Raw genomic sequence first — 17,040 nt, 5'->3', positions numbered from 1 at the left:
CAAACTGATTTTCTTTAAAATACAAAATCTTGTGTAATCCCACGTTGTCTATCTGTAATCAGAGGCACATTTAAAACTGGAATATAATTTCATTTCATTCACATGTGTTTCATAAACACAATCCTTTCTGGATTACAATCCGCCATCAAAATGATACATTTAATAATTCTAGCTGCTGTGAGAAAAGGCTATAAATGATCCAGCACCTGCAGGATCCTCACGTGCGATAGCCTACTAACCGGGACAACTTCTTTATGTTTACAGACGTGACGTAATGACGCAGTGCCATGCTTGAATTTCCCGCGGAAACCTACCCGTACCACTCAAATTAGAAAACATTATTGGAAGCTAACCATTGTGAATCTGGCTAAAGTAAGGTGATAGTTTTGAACACTGGCTGGTTATGTACTCTCTGAAATATTGATTTCGGATAATTTTTAACCAAAAAAAGTTACGAACTGCAGTTTTAAATAAACCATACATGTCATCTATTTCAACAGGGCATCTTGCTTTATTAATAGTTATTTTGAATGTCTTAAAAAACAAACTTTAACAACATAAGGGCAGATCCATTTTGCGCAGCTGATGACGCTCTGAAGTGACTCTTAAGGGAGCAATGATATATCCTTCCACTTGATTCAATTCCTCCGTCCTTTTGTCTTTTCCGTGCATCCTTCCCTCGCATCCTGAAGGGGTGGAGCTAAGATGCGAGGAAAGGAAATGAGGATGCACAAATAAGAATTGAGAAGTACCCCTGGTTTCAGGCTGCAGTGAACCTGGTGCTGGCTGTTGATGCTTAAGAATTACTGGGTTTTGCATTGATCTACCTTGCCATTGTGCTTCAGATAAACCAACAACAAACACCAATAACTTCCCAAATACTGCTTGCCTCAACCCCATAGCCATTTTTTGAATAACCATCATACTGAATTTTTTTTTTTTTTTTTTGTCTTTTTATTGAGTATTTATTTTTGGAATCTCCCTCATTTTGAGATAACCCAGCTGAATTAAACTCATCAGTTGATTAGTGAAATACTCAATGACTTGGGAGTGTCTAATAAAGGAAATATATTGCTGGGGATGCTCCAGGAACAGTTTGAAAAACTTTTATACTCAAGAAGCCCATTGTTTTCTTTTAATTCTTAATCATTACATTTTAAAATGTTACACCAAACATGTTTTATTTACTTTGTTGAAGAAAAATACTTATATTTTTATGCTTATATATTGATACATCATATACTATATAAATGTATATTATAGCTTACTTTTATATATTTCTTCCTGGAGAGAATAACATGGCAAGAAACTGGGCGGAAACAGAGGGAGGCTTTTTGTGGGGAAGTCGTGGCCTAATGGTTAGAGAGTCGGACTCGTAATCGAAAGGTTGCGAGTTCGAGCCCCCGGCCGGCAGGAATTGTAGGTGGGGGGAGGGAATGTCCAGCGCTCTCTCCACCCTCAATACCACGACTGAGGTGCCCTTGAGCAAGGCACCGAACCCCCAATTGCTGCCCACTGCTCCGGGTGTGTGTTCACGGTGTGTGTGTGTGTGTGTGTGTGTGTGTGTGTGTGTGTGCGCATTTGTTCACTACTCACTGCTGTGTGTGTGCACTTGGATGGGTTAAACGCAGAGCACCAATTTCGAGTACCATACTTGACAATACGTCACGACTTTAAAAGAATGGTTTTTGTATGAATAAGGAATTTGAATCAGCTGCTTTCAAGTAAACAAGAGACTACAGAGCACAAAACAACCTCTGCAACATTTTTGCAATTGATTAAATAGCTATCCTTGCATTAAAGTTATATATATATATGCAACCCCATTGGTTCTATTTGACCTTCAAGTGAGAGGTATGGCACACTAACAAGGATGCTTAAGATTGCAGCCTCTAGAATAAGATGACTACTAGAGGAGCACCTCTTGAGATTAGAGGAGTGAGGTTTATCTTGCTAGCTGGCCTCCATTACATAAATCTGAGTGCAAAAACAACCCTGCATAAAACGGTGCAACAAATCTCTGCATAAGAGATTCAACTTTGTCTGTACTTAAGTGCAGATTACTGCACACCTGATGTACAAAAAAAAAAAAAAAATTCAAAACCTGGAAGACAACTCTTGACTCTTAAAGTGAACTGTTAACTTAGTACCTTGTAAACTGACAGACAAAGCCAGTATTTAAGAGGTACATAAATTCAGCAAGTCCAGTTAGGGCTTGTCAGCTTTTGCATGGTAGCCTTGCAAGAGTATCTAGTGTCTTTTGTCTCCAAGTATCAGGGCCTTGAATTTAATGGTAACCAGTTTAGCAAGACATAGAGGTAGTAAATGAGACTTTCTAGGTGCTACATGTTTGTGTAGTGCTTAAGTCGAGTGGGAATAGTAGTTGCCACCATACACAGAGCTCAATGTTCACTAGTTATTTTCAGTGCATTCCAGATGAAGCCTTGTCTAGCATGCAAGATACTATGGTTGCCATTGAAACATCCTCATAACAGTCCTACCCTAACCTGTGTTTGCACTGAAGGCAGGCTTCTGGTAGCATTTAGTCAGTGTACAAAGAGTCAGCTTTATACATTGGTCACCAGAATTGTTAGGTTAAAAGGAATGGTTTGGTTACAGGGAGTTTGGCTTATATGGGAGTGACAGCAAATCCACGTAGAACAGGATACAAGCAGTTGTAGGTTTTCAAAATGAGTAAGGAGTTCACAACTCATTAAGACCATTGCTCTTTATTAATTCAGAAGTCACATGGCACTTAAGTTATCTTTGGCCAAAGCCATATTCCTTAACATTGATGGGCCCAATAGATGTTCTGTCCCACCGCAGATCTGAGGAACAAACAAGCTGTGAGAAAGCAGTGTACACAAAAAAAAAAAAAAGAAAAAAAAAAAAAGAAAAGACCAAATAGACCTTTAAGCCGCCGATCACTTCCTCTGACACTACAGGTGGTATCACAGCAGCCACACATCTGGTCAGAATCATCTGCAGACACCCAACTGACAAGACAAACCCTTAAGTTAAGGCAACTCAGTCACCTGTACACTTATTTGGGGGGGGGGGGGGGGGGGGGGGGGCATACCCATTAGCAGAGAACGAACAAGCTTTCTGTTTAGGACTTGTTGCTATAGCCACCGTCACTGTGCATGTGATGTAGACCTGCAAAAACAGTTGTTTGTAGACCATAATACGACATCATACAAAGTGTTGCACAGTCACATACCAGTCCACTGTTTGGTCGCTGGAACCTGAAAGCCTCCAGCTGAAACTGCAACTTGTCACCTCGGGTTCGGGGCATAAAGTGAGACCTGGAGCCTGTGAGCTTGGCATCAACCAGGCACCTGGGAAAGGAGCTAAGTCAGACATCTTGCAATAGATCTAGGGCCTCATTTATAAAGTGTGCGTACGCTCAGATTTGAATCCATGCCAGCGCTCATTTTTAAAAGACAGTCTTTGACGTGGAAAAGTGCTTGGTCACGTCAGGGTCTGAGCAGACGTACGCACTGTTGGAGTATTGCGTTCTTTTTTTTTTTTTAAATGCAAGCTGCTCTTGCAGATCGCAGTTCTAAACTGATTGGTGATATGTTAATAACATTAGGAGTCACTTACAAGGCAGAGAGCTGAAACCATTCATTTGAATGCAAGTTCAAGAACTGTGATTCATAGATTTCATCTGAAATACGCGTACATGCATTTTCTGTGCGTGCACTTTGAATAACATTCGAGATGTGACTAAAGATCAAATTTAGAATAGTTTCTGCCCAACATGGTGTTGACACGAGGTGCACCATTTACCCATTGTTCTCAATAAAGGAGTATCTGGGGACAGATGTGGCATCAGGGACTGTTGTAGCCACGCAGCTGTCCACAAACACACGGATGGGAACATGGCTGTACAAATGCACAGATGCTTCAAGATTTATGATGTCGCCCAGGAAGTACTGGTTAGAAGGTCTCTCAAATCTCCAGTCATCTGCAAAGACAACTTTTAGCACAGGTTCACAAGCACTGGAGTGTTATGACAGCATTTGTTATACCAACCAGTCATGAGTTTGAGGGAGAAGACAAAGACCTCCTCTGCAACTTTAGTAGAGGCATATGGGATCCAAGCGGGCAGCAAGGAATCACTGCTCACATTATGCTTTCTGCAAGAGTTAAATAGACAGTCACCTTACAACGGCTTTAGTACACCAGCAACCTTGAATTCTGCCCTCACCTTGAATAGTGACACTCGATGCCAACCACCGCACTAATGCTCCTAACAATAGGAACACCATATGAAACCTCTTGTGGGGTGTAGAGAAGTTTGAAGGTATAGACAAGCTCATCTTCGGTCACCTGGAGGGAGTAGAGCCATATTAGGTCACAGAAACTTTTTAGAGTCATAGAATGGAAAATTGAAGCCTCACCATTACTATACTGCCACATCCATGCAGTTCAGACTCAAAGATAAGCACTTGAGCAGAAGGGTCTTCTCCAGTTGCAGTACAGCCTCCCAGTGTAAAAGCAGATGACCTCAGTGGCTTCCCAGTCCCAAAGAAGTCTTCCATAACTTCCACATGTATTGAATTCGCTCCACACTGAGCTGCTACACTGTTGGCAGGGGCAGGACGGTGCAACTCAAAAGGAATGTCTGGCTGCTGTGGTTCTTCTGGTAAGCTTGGAAAGTGCCATGTCAATTTTGCCACTGGACCCAGCATCAGTTCTTTTGACTGAACACCAAAAAGATCTTGAGAAGGCTTTCCAAAGTCACTCCTAGCTGGTGTTTGGACCGGAAACTGAGAGGGAAATCCTTGTGCCGATGCAGGGTTACCAGTACCATATCTCTTGGGAACTGGAGGCACCCTGGAGTCTGTCTGCTGAACTTGTGCAGTAGGCATAAAGATGCTTGGGGTCCGATCACTTCTTTCTCTGGGTTTTGATTGCGCTTCAGAGAATCCCAGTGCAAGAAAACACACCAAACCAAATCCAATTTGCCAGAACCCCATTGTTGCTAAGCTTTCGTTTCAATGATGCATTAGTGCCACACCATCCAAATTTATACAGCTGAAAATCAGGATGGCTCCACCTCTCTTGTGACAAGCATAATTTTTCTCTGGACCAGCTAATTTACCCAATCAATATGTCACAGGTGAAAATCATTTATTTCTCATTACTCAGAATAAACTATGCCCCATATAAGGACATGTTGTATTAGAAGCTATACCAGGGTTCCTCAAATCTTACCATGGAGGTCTAATCTGCTGCAGAGTTTAGCTCCAACCCCGATCAAACTCACCTACCTGTGATTTTCTAATGATCTTGAAGACTGATTAGCATGCTCATGTGTCTTTGATAAAGGTTAGAGCTAAAGCTCTGCAGGAATGGTCCAGATTTGAGGATCTCTGAGCTCTATCAAATGATTGCTTATTTTAAATATCACAATGACATCAATTCACCAACACAACCAACCTCTAAGCCTTTTTGTGTCCTCTTTTTATTATTTCAGAAACATGACCACAGACAGACTTGTACACTAGAGTATCCAAAATAATAAAAGATGTTTCTACAGTCAAGTTTAGATTGTGACACAATGTACCTCACATCAGCACATCAATCTTCAAGAGATGGAAATGGAGCAAGGGAATGCAAGATCATAGTACATAGATTTTATTGTAGATTCACTGATATGTTTTATCCCCCTTCCAATTGTTTTATGACTATCGATCAGTGTGTGTGGACTTACGGTATACTTCATTCCTTCAAATTGAACTATACTACATGCTGGGCAGCACAGAAATACAACCTGAAGAGATGACTAATAAGCATTTGAAATAAAAATATTAACAAATATGAGCAAAAGAAACCCATTAATGGACATCAAGAACTTAAAAATGGTGGTATTTGAAACATGACAGCACACATTAAAACACACTGGAAAATTTTAAAGTCTTAAACAAAATATATAGTTGACAAACAGTTTGTGAAGCAGCACACAGTAATATAAAACAGTGGTCAACTATTAACAAAGAGGTTTTGAATTAAATTTTGTTATTTTTTCTGTGACACAGCCAACATTTGTCATTCAATTAGCTTCTTCAGAAAGAAACAACTTGCGTCCCACTGAACAGTCATCTACTTCAACACTTAGGCTCATGGTGCATTTTATTCATCTTGCCAATTCACAGTTCTAACTGGCTGAAAATGCCTGTAATGGATGCATTTATTTCTGGTTAATGACAAGGGTGATGGGGTGGGAGTCTCCTAGGCACCCTTAAAACAGCTTCATCTTACATACAGACAAAAAGACAAGCAGACAGATAAAGATACTGCTAGGGAGACTGGGTCAGCTGTGTATTCTAATCTAAGAACAGTTGACTGCTTCTTTCCTGTACACTTTAATTGTCCCATCTGCTTTTCTTACGCTTGGGGGGATCAGGAACTGCAAAGCTATCTTTATGAGTTCCTGACCTCTCACCCCCGTCTCTTTCTGACCGTCCCTCTCGGTCTCTATGGCTCCCTTCACCGTTTCGGCTATCGCTGTGACGATCTCTGTCACTATGCCGGTCCCTTTCTCCATAGCGATCACGGTCTCCGCCACTATGCCTGTCACTGTGACGATAATGACTATCTCCACGATGACCCCTGTCGTCAATATTCCTATCGCTACGGGACCCCTCTTTTGAAGAAGAGCTAGAGTAAGAGTCTGAAACTGAGCTCAGGGAGCCTGCACTGCTGAAGCCGCTCATTTTGGTGCCCGAGCTGAGAGCAGGGGGCGGCGGCATGGAGGAAAATGAGGAAGAGGACGATGGCGAGTTGGACAGGTGGGTTCTGTCAGGCCCCTCTGGTGCTCCTGAAGGCAAAGAACTTAGACTTCCAGCACTGGTCCACCCAGAGGAGCTGCTGGACTTTGTGGTGAGCTTTGGAGGAACACCAGATGCTGCCACAAAATGGTTTTTATACTGAGCCTGAGGGAAAGCAAGAGCAGTCAAACAAAATCCATAAATTGGTACATACAACTATATATCTTTACTGAGGAACTTAAAGGGGTGGTTGAGTATGATTTCACTTTTTTAACTTAAGTTAGTGTTGCTGTGAAGAGCATAAATAATGCTCAAAGTTCAATGCAAAGGGACTACAACAAGTTTCTTCCTAGGTTTGAGACATCACTAACCCCCATGTTTATGTAAACCTGCCCCCGGGAATATGCATCTACCCATAATGGTAAAGGGGCATGACATTTCCAGACAAAGTGCAAAGCTAACTAATCTGAGCCAGATTACGTATTTCTGAGAGAGGGGCTTCATAGAACCAACAGAACATTTTGATGAGAACGCAAACAACGGTGTAGAATAAAGATAAATATGAAAAAATAATTTGCTATTTAAAAACTAAACATGAACACGTGTTACACTGCACCCCAAAAACACAATCAAGCCTTCGAAAAAAGCTGATCAACTACCCTTTTAAGAGAGGGAAGCAAAAGAAACTCCGTGAAAGACATGATCAAGACAAATAAAAATAGTAACAAAATTTACCTGAAATGCTTGCTTCAGGGCAGACATACGGTCTCCCATGGCCCCCGTGGAGGGTTTGTAGGCTTCATAGTTACCAAGAGCAGAATCACCACTACTACTGCGCTCCTGTTTGAATCAATTTAAGATAATACATATAATAAAAGCATTAGCTATGAATTATCTGTGGTTTCTGTCTGTAATTACGAAAAATAATTGGCAACAAAATAAAAGGGGGGAGGGGCAGAACAGACTTTTTTTTATAATAAATTGTTAAAAATAAATAAATACATAAAGCACGCAAGCAAAAGTAAAGCCAAACTAACAGTGGATTCAGATCCAAGGCCTGGTCTCTCTCTGTAACCCAGGCCTCCACCTCCAATATTTAGCTTCTTCCCTTTCCCTCCCTTAAAGCGGGACTTCCTGAACCAGGGATTCTAGAGGAAAAAAAAAAAACAGTAATGAAAAGTTGATAAGCAAGTCTGTGAAACATGTTGACAGGTGTTTATTGTATTCAGGTCATTGTTTTACCTGCATTGCCAGGTCCATCACCTCCTTTGAAACACTCTGATTGGCTCCCTCTAAATTTCGAACCAGGTCACCAGCAAATGAAGTGTCTTTAGTGGTGAGCAGAGTGTAAGCTAAACCTTTCTCTCCTGCACGACCTGTTCTACCAATTCGATGTGTATGTGTGTCAATGTCTCGTGCTACATCGTAGTTCACAACTGTACGGATAGATGGAATATCCAACCCACGAGCTGAGAAGTGCAAGAGAAATTTTAATTAATGCAAAAAAGGTGACAAACAGAAACAGTTCATTTATTCTACACAAATAGAGCTAGATAGATAACATAAGCCCAACTAACCAGCAACATCAGTAGCTACTAATACGGGCAGATTCTTCTTCTTAAAGTCAGCGATGACTTTGTTCCTCTCGCTCTGATCCATGTCTCCATGCAGCAGCCCTAGGCTGTAACCTTCCTGATTGAGATTTGTAGCCAGTTCCTCGCAATTAGCCTTTTTAGTGACAAAGATCAGCACAGAGCCAGCTGAGGTGAACTCAACCAGCCTGCGTGTCAGCCAACCCCACTTTTCCTGCCCAGACGGCAGCACCTCCACTATCTGAGTGACATCTTCATTAGCCTGAGAGGATGAGAAAAGAGGTTTAAATGGACATTTTCAAATACAATGTGCATTTTCAAATACTTGCATAGGAAATTAGCCTAAGTATGCACCTCTCCTATGTCTCCCTGCACAACACGAATGGGGTCGACCAAAATATCTCGTGCCAGCTTTTCAATTTTCTTCCGAAATGTTGCACTGAATAACAGAGCTGTGAGAGATCAGAGGTCATGAAGAGCTTTTAAGTACAATAAACGCACTGGATTGGGTTAATGCTGGAATGTAGAAGTGCTTTAAAGCAGCGCATTAATATAAATTTGAGAGATACTTACTCTGCCGATCAGATCTGACATGGCTGGCAATGGATCTCACTTGGTATTCTGTATAATAGGGATCAAGTTTAAAGCGGTTATATGATGCTATTTAAAAGATCTTTATTTTGTGTATTTGGTGTAACAGAAAATGTTGACATGCTTTAATGTTCAAAAAACACATTATTTTTCAAATACTGTACATTATTGTAGGTCCTCTATGCCCCGCCTCTCAAACGCTTCGTTTTCTACAAAGCCCCTCCTTCCAACAAGCACAGCCTGCTCTGATTGGCCAACTGACCCAGTGCATTGTGATTGGCCGAACACCACAAGCTCTTGTCGGAAATGTAACGCCCCTTTCCATAATCACGAGCTTCAGCTTTCAAAATTAAAGTAAAGACAGTTAATAATGTCCATAGTTTTACCATCAGTTCAAGCCCGAGAGGGGAACCAGATGGCCCAACGGTAGCTGCACGGATCTCAGTCTGCCTGGCGGACATCTCGGCATGGATGAAAGAACATCACCTACAGCTCAACCTGGCAAAGACGGAACTTCTTGTCTTCCCTGCCACTCCGACTCTACAGCATGACTTCACGATTCAGTTAGGCTCATCAATGATTACCCCATCAACTTCGGCCAGAAATCTTGGTGTAGTCTTTGATGACCAGCTGACCTTCAGAGAGCACATTGCAAAGACTGCTCGATCCTGCAGGCTTGCACTACACAACATCAGAAAGATCAGGCCCTTTCTGACAGAGCATGCTGCACAACTTCTTGTCCAGGCCTTTGTCATTTCCAGGCTGGACTACTGCAATGCTCTTCTGGCTGGTCTGCCATCAAACACAAACAAACCTCTACAAATGATTCAGAATGCAGCGGGACGACTGATCTTCAACGAGCCCAAAAGAGCGCATGCTACACCTCTCTTCATCTACTTGCACTGGCTACCAGTGGAAGCTCGCATCAAGTTCAAGGCACTGATGCTTGCATACAGAACGACCACAGGCTCAGCACCCTCCTACTTCCACTCACTATTACGAACCTACATCCCCTCCAGAAGTCTGAGATCTGCTAGTGAGCGACGCCTTGTGGTACCATCACAGAGAGGCTCAAAATCACTCTCCAGAACATTCTTGTTCACCATTCCTGGCTGGTGGAATAATCTTCCCACCCCTATCCGGAGTGCTGGATCCCTGTCAATCTTCAAGCAACAACTGAAAACTCATCTCTTTCGGCACTACTTGACTTCATCCTAAACTCAAAAAAAACAACAACAAAAAAAAAAACCTTAATCTTTCCCTCTATATTCCTCTCCTTCCCTTGCTAGCTTTTACTTATTTGAACAATAACTGAGACTTGGTGTTACGAGCACTTCCTCTGTCTGATTGCCTCTTCAAGATGAATCGCTTCTTGTATTCCCCAATTGTAAGTCGCTTTTGGATAAAAGCGTCTGCCAAATGACTAAATGTAAAATGTAATATGAGGCTGAGTAAGACTATTTAACCAATTCTTTAATTTAATACTTTGCTGATGTAATATCAGTTGGGACTTGCACTGACAGAGCTTTCAATAAGACAATAATAGGACACAAATTAATGGGATAAAACAAAAAAAGTGACATTTTAAACGTACCAAAGCCCATATCGAACATGCGATCAGCTTCATCAAACACCAGGTAGGTCACTCGCTGCAGAGATGTAGCCTTCTTCTTAACATGATCAATCAGGCGCCCCTAAATGAGAAGAGCCTTTAACAGAACAACCAAGGAACACTCTCACAAGTAAACAGAAACATGGGTCAAACTGGTTTGTGTATCAAAAGATAGGATGTTCTTACTGGGGTGCAGACAACAATTTCGGCTCCTTCCTGTAGAGCTTTGGCTTGTTCCCACATGCTGCCGCCTCCATATACTGCCACTGAGCGAAGGCCATATACCTTCCCGAAGCGCTTGCATTCAGAATGGATCTGAGCCACACAGATAGGCATTTTTAAGTGATTAAAACCCAAAACACACTACAAAACTTGCTTCATGACTAAGACTACATAAAAAAAAAAAAAAACATTTAACCCTTTTTTCCCAGCAATTATTTTTCATCTCCTTCCATCTTTTACACCTTTCCCTATTATAAAAAAGTATTTTTGTCGTCCTCTCTGACCTGTTGACAGAGCTCTCTGGTGGGGCAGACGATCACAGCAATGGGTCCCTCTCCCTGCTCCAGCTCCTTCTGGTCCATGATGTGCACCAGCATTGGCCAAATGAAAGCTGCGGTCTTTCCACTGCCAGTTTTGGCAATGCCAATCATGTCTCTGCCACCCAAAGCTATCGGAACACCCTAGTGAAACAACACGCATTACTGTAGAAAAATAAACCAATACCTAAACAAACAAAGGATCATTTGTGGGAGGGTTTGGCAGCTCACCTGGCACTGGATGGGTGTGGGTTGAGTGTACTCTGATTTACGGATCTGGTGCATGAGCTGCTCATCAAATCCAAAGTGGGCAAAACTGGTGGCTGGTTTAGGAGGGGCTGCACCTGAAACCTGTTCATTTTGAATATGGCTTAATGTGGGTTGAAAGAAAGAGAATGATCAATTGTGTATGTGCTTGCATGTGCTGCCACTGACTTTCAGATTGAGCTTCTTTCTCAGTTCCACCACTCCGGCCTCAGTCAGACTGCTGAGTTCCTCATGCTCAATATAGAAGTTCTTCTCAAAGGGAGGATAGTCAATCTACAGACGGAAGAGAAATAAAGACGTACTATTCAAGATTTGCACTTTGATTGCATATACTTTTGTTTTAATGTATATACAAGGGTCAATCTAATAATCTACAATGTACTTGCTCGTCAATAGAGCTGCAGGAATGAGTCCTAAAACATGGAAACAAGTTAGCAGAAGTTGGGAAACCTCTGGTTCTTTCATTCTGACATCAATAAGTTAGTTTAAATGGATCAAATGTCTGAAATAAGGTTTGTTGTTAACACAAGTTCAAGATTTATTTACATTTTATTCTAAAACATAAAATACAAAACTAATACACCACTTTTGATTTTTAAGCTTTTTCAATGTCTTGAAAGAGGTGGTTGCTCAAAAGTGGCTAAATAGGACTACAGAAGCTGTTGGGAACACTTTAAAGCAGGAAAACTTTTTTACAAGAAAACTTAAGTGCGCTTTTAATACCCTTACTGTTTTATAGTCATATTATTGCAAACTATTTTAACTCAAACTTTCGAACTTGTAGACTTTAAATAAAGATTAAAGGGTTGTCTGGTTTTTGGCAACTGTATTTAAGCTTCAAAATTCATAAAACTTGTGTTCATTTGTGAAGATTATCTTAATGCATAAACGTATAGGGATCATATTTTTAATGGTCACAGAACTTATTTTCTGCAATAATCCAAAAGACCATGAAAAAAATACTATTAGCTTTTTATTATAAAAATGTCTGAGCTGACCTAAAAAAATGCCATCCCTGCAGCAGTCTATTTAAGGACATTAATGCAACAGTCACTGTAGGGAAACACAGTAACAGTACCTCTGAGTGGTCTATTGGGGGCAGTGGCATGATAATCTTTTTGGTAGTAGGAGCAATGGGGTTTCCATCGCTGTCATAGTCCACTTCTTCCTCATCTTCCTCTTGGGTCAGCCCAGCTGTTGGGTTTTCCGCCATGTAACGAAAATATGCTTCCTGCAAAGAATGCAAAAGAAGAAAAAGATCAAGACAGCAGCAGGTGTTTACTGCTGAATATCAAAAAGGTCATCTAAATGTTGCCTTAGACTGCATTGAAATTTAACTTGTCTAATAAAACATGGCATGTTAAAAAAAATGATGTTAAAGAAATGATTAGAATAACTAATTAAATAGTAACTTCTGAAACCAACAATTTACTGAGCACTGAGGTGGTGTCAGTGACATTAAAATTCATTTTAATTGATCACTGATATTTTAACACATAGCACTGACTCAAATCTCATGTTTCAGTCACAAAATAATCTCTCTTCATGTAAACATTTAAAGACAATAGATAATAAATGAGAACCAATGAAGTGGTTAAGAAAACAAATCTGAGGATTGCATATAAAACCTTAAAAACAACACCTACTCCATCACCAAAAGTACATTTGAATGGCTCAGTCTGTAAACTGATATAAAGAATATAGAGAATATAAGAAAGAAAAATAGAAATAGGAGTGGGGCACAGTCATTGCTGTGGCAAAGATACGTTGGCGGTAGTAACTTCAAGAGGGTCACTCACTTGGTCATCCTCCTCTTCAATGTCATCCCGTATACCCCTGAAAGAAACAAGCGGAGAAAAAAAAACTTCCCTGCGACTCACTCAATCACCCATGGAAACCCATATTCTACGCATAAACCCCCTTCCATTCCCATCCTCTCTGCTATAAATATTATTTGGATGAACGGTCTTAGAAAAATTCTGTGATAATATCAGAATCTTACTTTGCTAACTTTTTCTCTTTTTCCTTTTCTTCAAGTTTCTTCATGTCTTTTGCTGCTTGGTCCTGAAAGAAGTCAAAAACAAGAATTAAAGCAAAACAGCAGCAATGTCCACTGCCTCTTCTCAAAGAGATCAGTTCAGGAGCTCAGCTCTCACCTCCACCTCAGCCATAAAAGCATCAAGGGGGTCATCCTCACTGTCAGAGCCGCCGCCACCATCGCCTCCTCCTCCTCCTCCAGACTGGAACTGCATTCTAGTGGGAGAGTTCTCGGCGGGTATATACGGCAGATCTGTACTGCTAGACTCCTCTTCATCATCCTCAAAATAACTATGGAAAAAATACATTAAAAAAAATAACGGTAAAAGCCTCTTTCATTGACCTAAAACTCAATTACTCAACCTTAAAAACAAATATTAGTTATAATGACAGTCTTCTCAGGCACCTTTTACTTTCATTGTTTGAACAAAAGCAATAAAAGTGAATGAAAGTGACTGAAACGCATATACTTTTGTGTTCCACATAAAACAGGATAGGTTTTAATAATAGGTCAAATAGGTTAGGAACAACATCAAGTTCAAGTTGAGCTTTATTGTCATTCCGCTACATGTGGGGACATGCAGTGGAACGAAATGTCGTGTCTTGCAGGACCACGGTGCTACATAAATACAGACATACAACAATGAAGTAAAAAACACTATAAACCTATACACTACTAACAGATTTAACTATAAGTATACTATATATAAGTATTTACCCTACACAAACTAAAAGAATAAAGGATAAAAAATACAAACTATACGAATGCTTCTCATAAATATTTACCCTATACAAACTAAAAAACTAGAGGATAAAAAATACAAACTATACGAATGCTTCACAAATACTGTACATGTGCAAAGAGAGACATTTGAGTCAGCAGCTGGTTGGGGAACAGTGCAGGATGATTTGTAGTGCATGAGCATGTAAACACACATATATTGCTGAGTCTTCTGAGGGTGAGTAAATAATGAGATATGTTTTTTTTTTTTTTTTAGATTGAACTGATCTTACACTTTTCATTTCGGCGTGAACTGTCCCATTAGCAATGTTTTTTATTGTAGAAACAGTCACATTTGAAGTACTTACGCATTCTCCTCGTCGAAATTGGCTCGTTTTGTTCCTATTTTGTAAAAAGACGAAAGCTGCTGGTTCTTGCCATATCCACCGGATGGTCCTGAAGCACCAAACGCAGAGTGGGCCTTCTCGGGAAGACGGGGTTCCTCTTTCTTCCCACTCGCAAGAGAGAATCCCCCGAATCCAAAGCCTCGCTTGCCACTCGGGCCTCCCTTGCTCCAGTTCATTGCTGCTGATCAGATTAGGGGTTAAAAACAGTTATTTAAATGCTAGTTAAATCCAGACTGTATAAAGTGTATATCCCCATCAGGCTACTGAAGCATAACAATCACAAAGTCGTATTGCTCGCGCACCGCTCATAGATAATTCTCAGCAGTTTTACAGTTTTTTGCCAATGCTTATTCATCTTCATGGTTCGCTTTTTAAACAATTATCTTAATATCTCAATATTTTGGGGCCAAACAGCGCTGTCTCGTAATGCTACGCTGATGGCGGTGGAGAGGCCTTGAGCTAATGTTATGTGTAACGTTATACGGATTACTGTCACACTGCATGCGTCGAAGAGTAAAACCTGGATTTATTTACATTCTTTATTTACCTGTTTCTGATAATGTGAAAATAGCGATCTTCTAAAGTGGGTGGACACCTTATTTATCCACAACGCATTTATCACTTCAGGCTATCTTGCACACTTCTCGGAGATTGGGTTTTACGTCATTTACAATGGACTCGTTTTGTGGTTGGTCAAATTTGTGCGACGCGTTTGGTGGAGAACGTAGAATGTAATGTTGCCAGATCCCAACTTTTTCAGTTAACAATAATCTACTCTATAAACACAAATCTCTTTTTTTTTTTTGTAAATTGGTTTAAAAATGGTATTATTTTTTGTGTCTCAACTTTTCAATCAAAATGGTTCAATCTGTAATTACTGAGTGTTTAGCTAAGCATGGAATTCCTGTTCGTCCGAAAGAGTTTGTAATTGTTGCTGATGGGGTTCTCATGCTTTTTAGAGGTCTTTCTTTTCCAATCTCATGTCACTCAGTGGATCCATTTGTTGGAAAACAGTGCCTTTCGTCATCCAAGTTAAAAAAACAATCAGAGAATGAGAGTTTTGTTTCAGATGGAGTCTATTTCTGTGCCCTATGTAATCTCTTATTGAAATGGTTTAGTAAGTGATATTCCCTGGAAGAAAGTTTGCTCACAAATATTTAATTACTAACAAAATGAGAGAAATTGCATTTAAGTTGATTCATAGAGTTTACCCGGATAAGTGCTCTCTTAAAATACTTAAGAATGATATTAATATCAACTGTTCTTTCTGTTTAGAAAACAATGAAACATCTTTACATTTATTCTGGAATTGATCTTACACAACATCATTTTGGTGTGACATTCTTGACTTTATCAAATATTATGTGAATCCTAATTTTGAGTTTACTTATAGAAATGGCATTTTTGGCTTTCATGAATGTGAAAAAAGTGATGCTTATTTTATAAACCTTATTTTCCTTTTAGGTAAATATCATATTCATAAATGTACATTTTCTAAATGCAAACCTTTTTTTTAAGATGCAAACTAGAATCAAAATGAAAATTTATTAAGAACAATGACTTTGTTGAAGGACTTGGCACTTCCTTTGGACTGAAAGACTGAATGTCCCCGAGCGGTTGTTGTGTTTTGACGATGACAATTGTTATTGTTGTTGTTGTTGTTGTTGTTGTTTTCAAGCATTCAATAAAAAAAATTTAAAAAACTTTTTTCAGTTAAAAATAATATTACAAAAAATTAATGTATGGAACAAAGACTGTCGTGTTTCGCTTTAGTTCTGAATTAATCCCTTCCTTGGCTTATTATACTTAAAATAATAAAAACAGTTCTCAGAAGTCAGGAACTTTCGTTGATCTGCATAGAAACCATACAAAATCAATTTTTTTAAAAGCTTAACTGTTGCAAAAATACAAATATAATAAGAAGAAGAAGAAAAAAAGGAGGAGAAGAAGAAAATATATAAATAAATAAATCTCATTTCAGTAAATAATACTGTCAGGACAATGTATGGAACAAAGACTGTCATGTTTTGCTTTAGCTTTGAATTAAACCATTTCTTGACATTTCTCAAAAGTCAGTAACTTTCGTTGATCTACATAGAAAACATAAAAAGCCATTCATTAAAATTGCTCTGAATTAATTAATTGAATTAAAATTCAAACAGCACTGTTGCAAGAAAAGCAAATATAGCAAACACATTCAATAATAATAATAATCTAAAAATAAATCCCTCTTTATTGTGAACATGGCAGTAGGTGGAATATTTGACATTATGACTGAACCTGCAACAGCTCATGTTTATAAGCGATAGTACGAAGATATGGCAACATAGAACGCAGACTATTTTATTCACTCACGAGTTTAGACCAATGAGGAGACACGGAGCCAACCTGTGGTCCAATAGGAACACGAGGATGCCGCGTCGTCAACATCCCTCGTCCAATCACCGAACGTTCCTTTAACACAAAACCAGCCCACTGCGAGACCAGAAGAAGAA

General features: G+C 39.8%; 1 protein-coding gene across 4 annotated transcripts; it reads right to left on the bottom strand.

The window, feature by feature from the left end:
* Positions 1-5,450: 5,450 nt before the first annotated feature.
* LOC306868972 (ATP-dependent RNA helicase DDX42-like) lies at positions 5,451-15,230 on the bottom strand. 4 transcript variants are annotated; one of them, XM_079415474.1, is made up of 18 exons: positions 15,093-15,230; positions 14,507-14,723; positions 13,537-13,708; positions 13,383-13,444; positions 13,180-13,216; positions 12,459-12,611; positions 11,549-11,653; positions 11,345-11,464; positions 11,081-11,257; positions 10,761-10,889; positions 10,557-10,656; positions 8,945-8,992; positions 8,726-8,823; positions 8,357-8,633; positions 8,022-8,248; positions 7,817-7,927; positions 7,515-7,619; positions 5,451-6,944 (listed from the first exon to the last, which is right to left on the bottom strand). In XM_079415474.1, the coding sequence occupies exons 2-18, from the start codon at positions 14,719-14,721 to the stop codon at positions 6,375-6,377; spliced, it is 2,706 nt and encodes a 901-aa protein (XP_079271600.1). In that variant the 5' UTR covers positions 14,722-14,723; positions 15,093-15,230; the 3' UTR covers positions 5,451-6,374. The 4 variants fall into 4 exon arrangements, with proteins under 4 accessions (XP_079271600.1, XP_079271601.1, XP_079271602.1 ...); XM_079415475.1 differs by having other exon boundaries at positions 14,507-14,726; positions 15,093-15,219; XM_079415476.1 differs by lacking the exon at positions 13,180-13,216 and having other exon boundaries at positions 14,507-14,726; positions 15,093-15,210.
* Positions 15,231-17,040: the final 1,810 nt, after the last annotated feature.

Source organism: Barbus barbus (assembly GCF_936440315.1).
Source record: "Barbus barbus genome assembly, chromosome: 4".
NCBI lineage: Eukaryota > Metazoa > Chordata > Actinopteri > Cypriniformes > Cyprinidae > Barbus > Barbus barbus.
Note: the sequence above shows the minus strand (reverse complement) of the source record. Positions and strands in the feature narration are given on the sequence as shown.